General features: G+C 40.1%; 3 protein-coding genes and 1 pseudogene across 4 annotated transcripts; all 4 read left to right on the top strand.

The window, feature by feature from the left end:
* On the top strand, window positions 1-1,586 carry LOC149986468 (germin-like protein subfamily 2 member 1). The gene has a single exon (XM_090246570.1). The coding sequence runs from the start codon at window positions 684-686 to the stop codon at window positions 1,335-1,337; it is 654 nt and encodes a 217-aa protein (XP_090102696.1). The 5' UTR covers window positions 1-683; the 3' UTR covers window positions 1,338-1,586.
* A 147-nt stretch (window positions 1,587-1,733) lies between these two features.
* On the top strand, window positions 1,734-3,413 carry LOC149986467 (germin-like protein subfamily 2 member 1). Its single transcript, XM_090246571.1, has one exon. It carries the CDS (start codon window positions 2,342-2,344, stop codon window positions 2,993-2,995), a length of 654 nt encoding a protein of 217 aa, XP_090102697.1. The 5' UTR covers window positions 1,734-2,341; the 3' UTR covers window positions 2,996-3,413.
* A 5,272-nt stretch (window positions 3,414-8,685) lies between these two features.
* Window positions 8,686-10,271, top strand: LOC149986466 (germin-like protein subfamily 2 member 1). The gene has a single exon (XM_090246565.1). The coding sequence runs from the start codon at window positions 9,369-9,371 to the stop codon at window positions 10,020-10,022; it is 654 nt and encodes a 217-aa protein (XP_090102691.1). The 5' UTR covers window positions 8,686-9,368; the 3' UTR covers window positions 10,023-10,271.
* Window positions 10,272-10,931: 660 nt separating this feature from the next.
* Window positions 10,932-12,097, top strand: LOC149986465 (germin-like protein subfamily 2 member 1; annotated as a pseudogene). Its single transcript, XR_016500260.1, has one exon. The product of XR_016500260.1 is annotated as a germin-like protein subfamily 2 member 1 (transcript).
* The last annotated feature ends 3,359 nt before the right edge of the window (window positions 12,098-15,456 follow it).

Below are 15,456 nucleotides of genomic sequence, written 5' to 3'. Positions count from 1 at the left end.
TATAATCCATACCACTTTATTACCAGAAAAACAGTAATATACAGGAGAGAAGTTTTCCTAGCTTACAAGTAACACACTAGTTACTAAATGAACTCCGCGGGGAGTGATCCAGACATTTCTACCCCTCTGGTGCCGACCATTTTACCTTTAAAAATGCGAAGATCATAAATACCTGGCATTGACAACCGCAGCGAAAAATCCGTTCAGGGTAAGAAGGCCTAACAGCTGCCTTGATTGGTGGACCTGCTGCCGCGTCGCAGTACCGTAGAATGAGGACCTGTAAATGGGCTTTAGGACTTCTCATCGACTGTTGCAGGGTTGTGCAGTGTGTTCAGGATGAAGTAGAAGTGCTTCGTGCCGACATTCCAATCTCGACCGGTCCGTAGTGAGATGCGCGGGGAGCTGAATTGTGGGTCACAGCGGTATTTACGCGAAACCTCTTCGAGGGTAAGTGACAGAACTATTGATTGGTGATCGAGTTCCACGTCTCGGTGTGGGTCCACCGTCAGACTGGAAAGGCAACACCCAGCGGCTTCTGTGACCGCTTCTCAACAAATGTATGATGTGGCAAGCATTCCGACGGAGTATATAGGAACTTCACGACAGTAAGAGTGTAGGGGACCAGACATCTGCAGTGGTTTTCTCTCACCCAACCATTTAGTAGTTTGGGATTATCACTCAAAATGGCCAAGCTCTTCGCTATCCTCGTCGTCGTCGCATCTCTGGTTGCTTTGGCATCTGCTAGTGATGCCGACCCCATCAACGACTATTGTGTGGCCGATTTGGCTAGCAAGGTCACCATCAACGGCCTGGCCTGCAAGGCTGCCTCGTCTGCCATGTCGGAGGACTTCGCGTTCAGGGGCTTCCGCAAGGACGGAGACACCAACAACCCCCTCGGCATCGCGCTTGCACCAGGGTTCGCGGGCATCAACTACCCCGGGTTGAACACCCTTGGATTCGCGTTGGCCAAGTTCAACTACGCCAAGGGTGGGCTCGTGCCCCCTCACACCCACCCCAGGGCCGCGGAGGTGATCTACGTGGTGAAGGGAGAGGTGCACGTCGGATTCGTCGACACCGCCGGGAAGCTCTTCGCAACGAGCCTGAAGAGGGGCGACTTCTTCGTGTTCCCCAAGGGATTGGTGCACTTCCAGCTGAATGTGGGCAGCGGTCACGCCGTGACGATCTCGGTGTTGAACGGGCAGAACCCCGGCGTACAGTTCTCCACCGCCGTGTTCGCAGCACAGCCGTCAATCGACACCTCGGTACTGGCCAGGGCGTTCCAGCTCAAGGACATGGATGTGATGGACTTGCAGACCAAGTTCAAGCCCGCCGCGTAAGCTAGTCCATCCGGATTGCCAACCGGGTCGTTGGCGAGATGAGGAGCGACACATTGTGGACATTGTAGTCGATAGGTATCGTAGATAGGAGGGTTGTTGGATTAGGGACAACTACTCTGAGACGGCATCGTAGTATTGATTGGGGTCAAGAGTGCCCGCATATGAAATGATTTTTTTTGTACAGATGCTGCTATGCTGGGTTGCACCGGCGGTACACTGGACTTGAATAAAACTCCACAGTTTCGAATCTTCAGAGGCATTCCTCATGAGCTACTGGTGTGAACTTGCGAATTCAACTGTGGGGGATACACGGTGCAAGGAGTGTATAGGGATAAATGGTATCGGCGAGTATATTATTCCAAGTACGGCCGAACCCATATCCATTCATGACATGTGTGGCGATGAATCACACGCAACGATTTAGGAAGCACAACCCTACGTGACTCAAACCTGCTAGATACCATGTCACACACGTCAACTTTGAGCCGCAGCAATAACCAGCCGCAAACATTCACGCACATCCTCTCAAGACTAATATTGGTACCTCGCACTTCCTGGTCAATAACTAGTGAGTGTGCAAAGCAGTGCAACAATGAATGGCATATCGAGTATCCACGGGTGCCTCACTTGTGCGGGGTGATTCGGGTGAAGTAGAAATGCCTCGTACCGACATTTTCATCTCGATGGGTGGGTGGTGTGATGCGCGAGGATCTTAATTTGGGACACAGCGGTATTAGCGGCGTCCTATTGGAGACTAAGTGGCAGAACTATTGATTGGTGATCGACTTCCGCAAATCGGTGTGGGTCCGCAGAAAGACTGGAAAGGCAACACTCAGCGGCTTCTGTAATAACTTCTTAACGAATGTCTGATCTGGCAAGCATTTCGACGGAGTATATAGGAACTTCACGACATCCCCGATTGCAGAGGTGAAGGTACTTACAACGCTATTCACTCTCGTCGGAGCGTTTACCTCTGCGCGGTGACTGTAGTCAATCTGGACAAGATGGCCAAGGTCCTCGTTATCTTCGTCGTTGTGGCTTCTCTGGTTGCTTTGGCATCTGCTAGTGATGCCGACCCCATCAACGACTATTGTGTGGCGGATTTGGCTAGCAAGATCACCATCAACGGCCTGGCCTGCAAGCCTGCCTCGTCTGCCATGTCGGAGGACTTCGCGTTCAGGGGCTTCCGCAAGGACGGAGACACCAACAACCCCCTCGGCATCGCGCTTGCACCAGGGTTCGCGGGCATCAACTACCCCGGGTTGAACACCCTTGGATTCGCGTTGGCCAAGTTCAACTACGCCAAGGGTGGGCTCGTGCCCCCTCACACCCACCCCAGGGCCGCGGAGGTGATCTACGTGGTGAAGGGAGAGGTGCACGTCGGATTCGTCGACACCGCCGGGAAGCTCTTCGCAACGAGCCTGAAGAGGGGCGACTTCTTCGTGTTCCCCAAGGGATTGGTGCACTTCCAGCTGAATGTGGGCAGCGGTCACGCCGTGACGATTTCGGTGTTGAACGGGCAGAACCCCGGCGTACAGTTCTCCACCGCCGTGTTCGCAGCACAGCCGTCAATCGACACCTCGGTACTGGCCAGGGCGTTCCAGCTCAAGGACATGGATGTGATGGACTTGCAGACCAAGTTCAAGCCCGCCGCGTAAGCTAGTCCATCCGGATTGCCAACCGGGTCGTTGGCGAGATGAGGAGCGACACATTGTGGACATTGTAGTCGATAGGTATCGTAGATAGGAGGGTTGTTGGATTAGGGACAACTACTCTGAGACGGCATCGTAGTATTGATTGGGGTCAAGAGTGCCCGCATATGAAATGATATTTTTTGTACAGATGCTGCTATGCTGGGTTGCACCGGCGCCACATTGGACTTGAACAATCCTCCACTGTTTTGAAACCTCGTCGACAATATGCATGAGCGACTGGCGTGAGAATTGGCGAGCTCGGCCACGGGGGGTCTATGGGACTGTTCGAATTGGAACGGTGTTATAAATTTGGCACACTAGTCGGAAAATTTAAGTATTCAACATGACTTAATACAATCCTGTCAAGGTAAATTTGAAACCAGTGTAATGCATTTGCTGAGCAACGAATGAAACCCTGAACGTCTTTCTTTAATTGATGAAAGGACGAATCTTGACAGACCCTATATTGACAATACGTAGGCTTGAGCAGACGTGAGTAAATACTTTCTACTCCTTCTCACACTCATCTCATTTTGTGTCATCACCGTACCCGTGTCTTTTAGTTGGTTTCCAACTGTGTACTCTAATTTTTCTGAGTGTATTTGTGAATATTGCGAGGGAATGCAAAGGTGAAGATCAGTAGACTTGAGGGTAGTAGTTAGAGCAGCTAGCAAGAAAGCTAGCCCAGTGGCAATTAAGTTGGCTCACGGCACTTAACACCATTACATCGGGTATAATTCATGCCACTTCATTACAACAAGAAAAATAGTAATGTACTGGGGGAGAAGTTATTCCTTCTTAAAAATAACACACTAGTTACTGAATTTTCATTAAAGAATAACTTCTCTATTGATATTACAACATGTAGTAATACTCTCACTACAATGGAGAAGTAAAGTATTAGCAAGAATATATAGTAAGAAAAGCATGTAATTTCTTGAATTTTTCAAGATTCAAGGCTTTTGTAAAAATGTTTGCTATGTTGGCATTCATAGAAATATAATCAATATGTAAAACACCATTCTTAATTTTTTCTTGGAAACATGTGATATTCAATATCAACATGCTTGGTTCTTGAATGAAACTTGGGTTTAACTATCAATTGAATTGCACTTTGAGAATTAGAGTAAACAATGGTAGCTTTCTCTTCAAGAAATCCAAGATCTGCTAGCATTTGTCGATACAAAATTATTTCTTTTGTAGCCATAAAGAAGATGATATAATTGGAATATGTAGTAATATTGACTAAACAATATTGTTTCTTTGAGCCCCAACTAATAGACCCATCATTTAAAAATAAAACGTATCAAATATGTGATTGTTGATTGTCCAAATTGGCCGCTTAATTTGCATCAACAAACCTAGTGAATTGAGTCAAAGAATTTGTTCCACCATATACAAGGTTGGAATCCAAAGTTATCTAAATATACCAAAACATCTTTTTAATAGCATTATAATAAGTTTGAATAAATCTTGATTTAAAATGAGTAATATTATTTAGTGAGTAGATAATATCACAGCAATTATCTATTGAGGCAAATTAGAGACTACCAATAGCATTGACAAAAGGAAATTTATTATTAAATTTTGTATTGATAGAATTGATGCCACAAAGAAAAGAATTAGAAGAAATTGGAGTTGAAATGGATGAAGATTTAGAAAATCCATATTCACAAAGAATTCTCTCCAAATAAGCACATTGATGTATAAAAATGAGTGTAGCAAAACAATCACATTCAATTTGCAACCTCACTTAAGTATCTGGATCATTGATCTTTGTTTCAACAATGTTGTTTATTATCATAAGAACATAGAGAATGCGGCAAGCATCTTGGCAACAATACAAATCATCATCAACAAACATTATGAGAATGAGTTGATTATTTGTATCGGAACAATAGATACAAGCATCAACAATACTTTGTTTAAGCTTATAGGTTACTAAAAATTAGGTTATGCATTTATTCTATGTATAGCTTTGCTTGCTGTAAACCATACAATGTCTTTTTCTGGCAATAGACCTTATGAAAAATTTAAGGATCTTCAAATCTAGGGACTTGCTTCATATATGTCTAATGTTCAAGTTGACCATGTAAAAAAGTAGTCTTAATATTGAATTGTCAAATATGCATATCCTTCCATGCAACAATTGAAAGAACCAATTGGATTGAATTATACTTCACAATAGGAGAATAAGTCTTAATAAAATCAACACCAATTTTCTATGAATAACCTTTAGCCACTAATCTTTCTTTAAAACAATCAATAGTATCATTAGTTTTAGTTTTGAGAGCATAGATCCATTTACAATTAATGGATTTGTACCACAAGAGTAAGTCTATAAACTTCCATGTTTTATTGTCAAATAAAGATTCATACTATGCTTGCATTACTTTTTTTGATTGTAAAGAATAAAAGAAATGAAGTGTCTTGTGATATAATTGAGGAACCTCATGTAGAAATCCAAATGAAGATACTAGAGACTTTAAAGCTAAAGCAAATGGTAGAGTCATAATAGAATTTGCAAAAGTACAATGCGAGTTGTTTTTAAAGATTGAATATAAACTTCATTAAAGTAATTATCAATGAAATCAACATTGTCATTACCTAGAGTAGAAGTACTCTCACTACTTGTCATATTGGAAGTATTTGAAGTACTAACTATATTACTTGATGTTAAATAAGGAATCTAAATTGAATTTGAGGAGATAAGAAAATTAAAACTTGAGGTACAATAATTATGATTTATCTCCACTAAAAGAGGGTATTGAAATTTTAGAAAATGAACTTCCATAGATGTAGTGTTGGAAGACTAAAAAGCAATAGATGGTGTTTCTTGAGCATAATTATGCTCATCAAACAATACATCTCTACTGATGATAATTTGTTTATGATATAAGTTCCAAATGCACTAGCCCTTAGTCTCATTGGAATATCTAAGAAATAATCTAGTTTTGCTCTTTGGATTGAGTTTCTTACAAAGCTTATTAAAAATATGAGAATTAACTTTGCAACAAAATGATTGCATATGGGCAAGACATGGTTACTTTTATCAATAAAAGCTTTGAAAATAATAGCATTTGGAAGAAGACAAGAACATATTTGATTTAAAGTATAACCAATATTATTTAAAGCCTCTATCCAAAACATAGGATCTAAGTGAGTATAGTAGATCAAACTTCTAACAACTTCTATAATAATTTGATTATCTTTCTCTAAGACAACATTTTGTTTTGGAATATATGATACAATCAATTCATATTTGATTCCTTCTATATGTAGATAATTACTAAAACATTTGCTACAAAATTCACCTACATTACTAGTTTGTAATGTAAGAACCTTATAGCTTGTATCTCAAAATATAATTTTGCAAATTTATTGAAAATAAGTAAGTACATTTGATTTATGAAGAATAGAAAAAATAAAATGATAACATGTACAATCATCTTAGAATCAAATGTAATATAATGATCCATCATGAAAATGCACACTCATGGAATCATAGATATTGTTGTGAAGAAGCATCCCTAGCATTGTGGATTGACTTCTAATAATGTTCTTAGAAAACATTGGCCTGCAAGATTTTTCAAAGGTGCAATTTAAATATATTTTTGGAGATTTAGTAGTCTTGAGTTATATCTTAATGATTGAACCATTGGTAGCCATCTTTTTAATCATATCATAGTATAAGTGATCAAGGCAAAGGTGTCAAGTTTCAATATCCTATAATTCTACTAAAGAAGCAATGTTTTTATAAGATGCTATATAAGAAACATCTCTTGGAGGAAGCAAGACAATGAAATTTAAAATGTAAGATATTTAAAGCATACAGCTAGCCATGATAAGGCTATTGCCTTAATGAAGTTCACAAGTATGATCTTTGTACATAATAAAAAATTTATGTTGTCTCGCAACTTTAATGAGACAAGAGATTTTGGCCAAATCCAAGGATATAGAGAACTTGCTGAAAAAGATGAGCTTCTATTTGATTAAGAAGCTAAACCAAAATTTTGTTGTTACTTGTATTGGTTATGTAGCACTTGTAACCAACAGAGATTTTGACAAGCCAAATAGCATTAGGTGGTAATGGTTTGTAGCTAATAAACCATTGGAGTTTATCAATAATGTGATGAATGGCTCTCCTATTAGTAATCTAGTCATCTTTGATTCTCCTTGATGCTAATGCTATATAAATATGGATAATATTGAGAGAGAAATCTGATTTTTTTTTATTTATTTATTTTTATTTTTTTATATCTTGTTTATTAAAAGTGAACTAGTTTGAATGTACATCATCATAATTGTAAGAAGTAAATGAAGAATAATACTCCACATCTGGATATGCAACCTTTGGAGATAAAAAAGAATGATTGGAATCCAATAACTCAACAAAAGATGCTTGAATATAAGGTCCAAAATACAAAATGAGTGGCCTATAGACAAGCTCTTAAAATATGTGCAGACATTCTTACCACCAATGATCAAGTCGACCACAATTATTACATCTTGTTCTACACTTCATTTTTGCAATCTTGGCATTCCTATGAGTTTATAAATGAGTTGGTGGAAACAAAGTTTGTTTTGCTAATGGCAATAGAGGTTTAGAAAAGAGTCTATAGAATAGAAGAGTAGGAAATTGCAAAGTACAATGCTCATCAAAATGAAGGTACAATAGATTTATATAACCATATGGAAGTATATCAATAAAGAATCTGCGTGCATGAAGACTCCTACAAGTAGATTGGCCTCTATAGCTTATACTAATAGAAAGATGTCCATGACTGGTATAAAAAGCTTTGCTATCCAAAGCAACTTCTTGTTGTATGCGCCATAAAATCTTCTTCTCCTCCTCACATAGGAAAAGCTTAAGATTAGCTAAGATACGATCTTCTTTAGAAGTGCTCTTTTAGGCAGTGGTAAAACCATCAAAACTAGCAAGTAAGTTAGTCTCTAAACTTAGACATCTTGAAGGCATCCAAAGAATGTGAATTATCAAATTCTTGGAGCTTACTCATGCTGAGTTCAAGTTGAGCAATAAAGTTAGATATAAATTGATTGTTTTCTAACTTAGCATCAAAAAATTGGCACTATAACTCATGAATATTTTTGCTATTCTTGTGCTCATATTTTTTTAAAAGATGAGCTCAAACCTCATGTGCAACTAGTTAATAGAGCCTAAACATTTCTTTCAATTAAAGAAGTAAGTAATGTATATACGTTGTAATCACAATTTTTCCAGCCTTCATCATCTGAATCATATTCAACAGTGCCATCAAAATGTTGAATGTATCCTTTGTCACAAAACAAATTTCTAATTTGACATTTTCATGCAATGAAACTCAGTACTATTGAAACACTGAATGCCTATTAAATCTTTTTTCAATAGACATGGTAACCAAGATGAAAAACATCAAGTCAACAGAAAAAATAGAAAGGTAAGAAGAAGTGCAGTCCCTAAGAAAAAAATCAAGAAAATCAAGCAAATGACCACGAGGACTGAAGTAGGCAGTAAACTTGTGTGGCAAATTCAAAACGCTCTCTATTCAATTCACTCTATCAATGCAAGCTAGGTTAAGCAACCAGCAGAACTCTCAATCATGCCCAGTTTTGAAGCTTCGAGCCCATAACCTACTTTACACCATTACATCGGGTATAATCCATACCACTTTATTACCAGAAAAACAGTAATATACAGGAGAGAAGTTTTCCTAGCTTACAAGTAACACACTAGTTACTAAATGAACTCCGCGGGGAGTGATCCAGACATTTCTACCCCTCTGGTGCCGACCATTTTACCTTTAAAAATGCGAAGATCATAAATACCTGGCATTGACAACCGCAGCGAAAAATCCGTTCAGGGTAAGAAGGCCTAACAGCTGCCTTGATTGGTGGACCTGCTGCCGCGTCGCAGTACCGTAGAATGAGGACCTGTAAATGGGCTTTAGGACTTCTCATCGACTGTTGCAGGGTTGTGCAGTGTGTTCAGGATGAAGTAGAAGTGCTTCGTGCCGACATTCCAATCTCGACCGGTCCGTAGTGAGATGCGCGGGGAGCTGAATTGTGGGTCACAGCGGTATTTACGCGAAACCTCTTCGAGGGTAAGTGACAGAACTATTGATTGGTGATCGAGTTCCACGTCTCGGTGTGGGTCCACCGTCAGACTGGAAAGGCAACACCCAGCGGCTTCTGTGACCGCTTCTCAACAAATGTATGATGTGGCAAGCATTCCGACGGAGTATATAGGAACTTCACGACAGTAAGAGTGTAGGGGACCAGACATCTGCAGTGGTTTTCTCTCACCCAACCATTTAGTAGTTTGGGATTATCACTCAAAATGGCCAAGCTCTTCGCTATCCTCGTCGTCGTCGCATCTCTGGTTGCTTTGGCATCTGCTAGTGATGCCGACCCCATCAACGACTATTGTGTGGCCGATTTGGCTAGCAAGGTCACCATCAACGGCCTGGCCTGCAAGGCTGCCTCGTCTGCCATGTCGGAGGACTTCGCGTTCAGGGGCTTCCGCAAGGACGGAGACACCAACAACCCCCTCGGCATCGCGCTTGCACCAGGGTTCGCGGGCATCAACTACCCCGGGTTGAACACCCTTGGATTCGCGTTGGCCAAGTTCAACTACGCCAAGGGTGGGCTCGTGCCCCCTCACACCCACCCCAGGGCCGCGGAGGTGATCTACGTGGTGAAGGGAGAGGTGCACGTCGGATTCGTCGACACCGCCGGGAAGCTCTTCGCAACGAGCCTGAAGAGGGGCGACTTCTTCGTGTTCCCCAAGGGATTGGTGCACTTCCAGCTGAATGTGGGCAGCGGTCACGCCGTGACGATCTCGGTGTTGAACGGGCAGAACCCCGGCGTACAGTTCTCCACCGCCGTGTTCGCAGCACAGCCGTCAATCGACACCTCGGTACTGGCCAGGGCGTTCCAGCTCAAGGACATGGATGTGATGGACTTGCAGACCAAGTTCAAGCCCGCCGCGTAAGCTAGTCCATCCGGATTGCCAACCGGGTCGTTGGCGAGATGAGGAGCGACACATTGTGGACATTGTAGTCGATAGGTATCGTAGATAGGAGGGTTGTTGGATTAGGGACAACTACTCTGAGACGGCATCGTAGTATTGATTGGGGTCAAGAGTGCCCGCATATGAAATGATTTTTTTTGTACAGATGCTGCTATGCTGGGTTGCACCGGCGGTACACTGGACTTGAATAAAACTCCACAGTTTCGAATCTTCAGAGGCATTCCTCATGAGCTACTGGTGTGAACTTGCGAATTCAACTGTGGGGGATACACGGTGCAAGGAGTGTATAGGGATAAATGGTATCGGCGAGTATATTATTCCAAGTACGGCCGAACCCATATCCATTCATGACATGTGTGGCGATGAATCACACGCAACGATTTAGGAAGCACAACCCTACGTGACTCAAACCTGCTAGATACCATGTCACACACGTCAACTTTGAGCCGCAGCAATAACCAGCCGCAAACATTCACGCACATCCTCTCAAGACTAATATTGGTACCTCGCACTTCCTGGTCAATAACTAGTGAGTGTGCAAAGCAGTGCAACAATGAATGGCATATCGAGTATCCACGGGTGCCTCACTTGTGCGGGGTGATTCGGGTGAAGTAGAAATGCCTCGTACCGACATTTTCATCTCGATGGGTGGGTGGTGTGATGCGCGAGGATCTTAATTTGGGACACAGCGGTATTAGCGGCGTCCTATTGGAGACTAAGTGGCAGAACTATTGATTGGTGATCGACTTCCGCAAATCGGTGTGGGTCCGCAGAAAGACTGGAAAGGCAACACTCAGCGGCTTCTGTAATAACTTCTTAACGAATGTCTGATCTGGCAAGCATTTCGACGGAGTATATAGGAACTTCACGACATCCCCGATTGCAGAGGTGAAGGTACTTACAACGCTATTCACTCTCGTCGGAGCGTTTACCTCTGCGCGGTGACTGTAGTCAATCTGGACAAGATGGCCAAGGTCCTCGTTATCTTCGTCGTTGTGGCTTCCCTGGTTGCTTTGGCATCTGCTAGTGATGCCGACCCCATCAACGACTATTGTGTGGCGGATTTGGCTAGCAAGATCACCATCAACGGCCTGGCCTGCAAGCCTGCCTCGTCTGCCATGTCGGAGGACTTCGCGTTCAGGGGCTTCCGCAAGGACGGAGACACCAACAACCCCTCGGCATCGCGCTTGCACCAGGGTTCGCGGGCATCAACTACCCCGGGTTGAACACCCTTGGATTCGCGTTGGCCAAGTTCAACTACGCCAAGGGTGGGCTCGTGCCCCCTCACACCCACCCCAGGGCCGCGGAGGTGATCTACGTGGTGAAGGGAGAGGTGCACGTCGGATTCGTCGACACCGCCGGGAAGCTCTTCGCAACGAGCCTGAAGAGGGGCGACTTCTTCGTGTTCCCCAAGGGATTGGTGCACTTCCAGCTGAATGTGGGCAGCGGTCACGCCGTGACGATCTCGGTGTTGAACGGGCAGAACCCCGGCGTACAGTTCTCCACCGCCGTGTTCGCAGCACAGCCGTCAATCGACACCTCGGTACTGGCCAGGGCGTTCCAGCTCAAGGACATGGATGTGATGGACTTGCAGACCAAGTTCAAGCCCGCCGCGTAAGCTAGTCCATCCGGATTGCCAACCGGGTCGTTGGCGAGATGAGGAGCGACACATTGTGGACATTGTAGTCGATAGGTATCGTAGATAGGAGGGTTGTTGGATTAGGGACAACTACTCTGAGACGGCATCGTAGTATTGATTGGGGTCAAGAGTGCCCGCATATGAAATGATATTTTTTGTACAGATGCTGCTATGCTGGGTTGCACCGGCGCCACATTGGACTTGAACAATCCTCCACTGTTTTGAAACCTCGTCGACAATATGCATGAGCGACTGGCGTGAGAATTGGCGAGCTCGGCCACGGGGGGTCTATGGGACTGTTCGAATTGGAACGGTGTTATAAATTTGGCACACTAGTCGGAAAATTTAAGTATTCAACATGACTTAATACAATCCTGTCAAGGTAAATTTGAAACCAGTGTAATGCATTTGCTGAGCAACGAATGAAACCCTGAACGTCTTTCTTTAATTGATGAAAGGACGAATCTTGACAGACCCTATATTGACAATACGGAGGCTTGAGCAGACGTGAGTAAATACTTTCTACTCCTTCTCACACTCATCTCATTTTGTGTCATCACCGTACCCGTGTCTTTTAGTTGGTTTCCAACTGTGTACTCTAATTTTTCTGAGTGTATTTGTGAATATTGCGAGGGAATGCAAAGGTGAAGATCAGTAGACTTGAGGGTAGTAGTTAGAGCAGCTAGCAAGAAAGCTAGCCCAGTGGCAATTAAGTTGGCTCACGGCACTTAACACCATTACATCGGGTATAATTCATGCCACTTCATTACAACAAGAAAAATAGTAATGTACTGGGGGAGAAGTTATTCCTTCTTAAAAATAACACACTAGTTACTGAATTTTCATTAAAGAATAACTTCTCTATTGATATTACAACATGTAGTAATACTCTCACTACAATGGAGAAGTAAAGTATTAGCAAGAATATATAGTAAGAAAAGCATGTAATTTCTTGAATTTTTCAAGATTCAAGGCTTTTGTAAAAATGTTTGCTATGTTGGCATTCATAGAAATATAATCAATATGTAAAACACCATTCTTAATTTTTTCTTGGAAACATGTGATATTCAATATCAACATGCTTGGTTCTTGAATGAAACTTGGGTTTAACTATCAATTGAATTGCACTTTGAGAATTAGAGTAAACAATGGTAGCTTTCTCTTCAAGAAATCCAAGATCTGCTAGCATTTGTCGATACAAAATTATTTCTTTTGTAGCCATAAAGAAGATGATATAATTGGAATATGTAGTAATATTGACTAAACAATATTGTTTCTTTGAGCCCCAACTAATAGATGCGTCATTTAAAAATAAAACGTATCAAATATGTGATTGTTGATTGTCCAAATTGGCCGCTTAATTTGCATCAACAAACCTAGTGAATTGAGTCAAAGAATTTGTTCCACCATATACAAGGTTGGAATCCAAAGTTATCTAAATATACCAAAATATCTTTTTAATAGCATTATAATAAGTTTGAGTAAATCTTGATTTAAAATGAGTAATATTATTTAGTGAGTAGATAATATCACAGCAATTATCTATTGAGGCAAATTAGAGACTACCAATAGCATTGACAAAAGGAAATTTATTATTAAATTTTGTATTGATAGAATTGATGCCACAAAGAAAAGAATTAGAAGAAATTGGAGTTGAAATGGATGAAGATTTAGAAAATCCATATTCACAAAGAATTCTCTCCAAATAAGCACATTGATGTATAAAAATGAGTGTAGCAAAACAATCACATTCAATTTGCAACCTCACTTAAGTATCTGGATCATTGATCTTTGTTTCAACAATGTTGTTTATTATCATAAGAACATAGAGAATGCGGCAAGCATCTTGGCAACAATACAAATCATCATCAACAAACATTATGAGAATGAGTTGATTATTTGTATCGGAACAATAGATACAAGCATCAACAATACTTTGTTTAAGCTTATAGGTTACTAAAAATTAGGTTATGCATTTATTCTATGTATAGCTTTGCTTGCTGTAAACCATACAATGTCTTTTTCTGGCAATAGACCTTATGAAAAATTTAAGGATCTTCAAATCTAGGGACTTGCTTCATATATGTCTAATGTTCAAGTTGACCATGTAAAAAAGTAGTCTTAATATTGAATTGTCAAATATGCATATCCTTCCATGCAACAATTGAAAGAACCAATTGGATTGAATTATACTTCACAATAGGAGAATAAGTCTTAATAAAATCAACACCAATTTTCTATGAATAACCTTTAGCCACTAATCTTTCTTTAAAACAATCAATAGTATCATTAGTTTTAGTTTTGAGAGCATAGATCCATTTACAATTAATGGATTTGTACCACAAGAGTAAGTCTATAAACTTCCATGTTTTATTGTCAAATAAAGATTCATACTATGCTTGCATTACTTTTTTTGATTGTAAAGAATAAAAGAAATGAAGTGTCTTGTGATATAATTGAAGAACCTCATGTAGAAATCCAAATGAAGATACTAGAGACTTTAAAGCTAAAGCAAATGGTAGAGTCATAATAGAATTTGCAAAAGTACAATGCGAGTTGTTTTTAAAGATTGAATATAAACTTCATTAAAGTAATTATCAATGAAATCAACATTGTCATTACCTAGAGTAGAAGTACTCTCACTACTTGTCATATTGGAAGTATTTGAAGTACTAACTATATTACTTGATGTTAAATAAGGAATCTAAATTGAATTTGAGGAGATAAGAAAATTAAAACTTGAGGTACAATAATTATGATTTATCTCCACTAAAAGAGGGTATTGAAATTTTAGAAAATGAACTTCCATAGATGTAGTGTTGGAAGACTAAAAAGCAATAGATGGTGTTTCTTGAGCATAATTATGCTCATCAAACAATACATCTCTACTGATGATAATTTGTTTATGATATAAGTTCCAAATGCACTAGCCCTTAGTCTCATTGGAATATCTAAGAAATAATCTAGTTTTGCTCTTTGGATTGAGTTTCTTACAAAGCTTATTAAAAATATGAGAATTAACTTTGCAACAAAATGATTGCATATGGGCAAGACATGGTTACTTTTATCAATAAAAGCTTTGAAAATAATAGCATTTGGAAGAAGACAAGAACATATTTGATTTAAAGTATAACCAATATTATTTAAAGCCTCTATCCAAAACATAGGATCTAAGTGAGTATAGTAGATCAAACTTCTAACAACTTCTATAATAATTTGATTATCTTTCTCTAAGACAACATTTTGTTTTGGAATATATGATACAATCAATTCATATTTGATTCCTTCTATATGTAGATAATTACTAAAACATTTGCTACAAAATTCACCTACATTACTAGTTTGTAATGTAAGAACCTTATAGCTTGTATCTCAAAATATAATTTTGCAAATTTATTGAAAATAAGTAAGTACATTTGATTTATGAAGAATAGAAAAAATAAAATGATAACATGTACAATCATCTTAGAATCAAATGTAATATAATGATCCATCATGAAAATGCACACTCATGGAATCATAGATATTGTTGTGAAGAAGCATCCTTAGCATTGTGGATTGACTTCTAATAATGTTCTTAGAAAACATTGGCCTGCAAGATTTTTCAAAGGTGCAATTTAAATATATTTTTGGAGATTTAGTAGTCTTGAGTTATATCTTAATGATTGAACCATTGGTAGCCATCTTTTTAATCATATCATAGTATAAGTGATCAAGGCAAAGGTGTCAAGTTTCAATATCCTATAATTCTATTAA

Source organism: Physcomitrium patens, chromosome 23 (assembly GCF_059467195.1).
Source record: "Physcomitrium patens ecotype Gransden chromosome 23, ASM5946719v1, whole genome shotgun sequence".
In the NCBI taxonomy this organism is placed as follows: Eukaryota; Viridiplantae; Streptophyta; class Bryopsida; order Funariales; family Funariaceae; genus Physcomitrium; species Physcomitrium patens.
The sequence above is the reverse complement of the archived record's forward strand: the minus strand, read 5'-3'. Positions and strand labels throughout refer to the sequence as shown.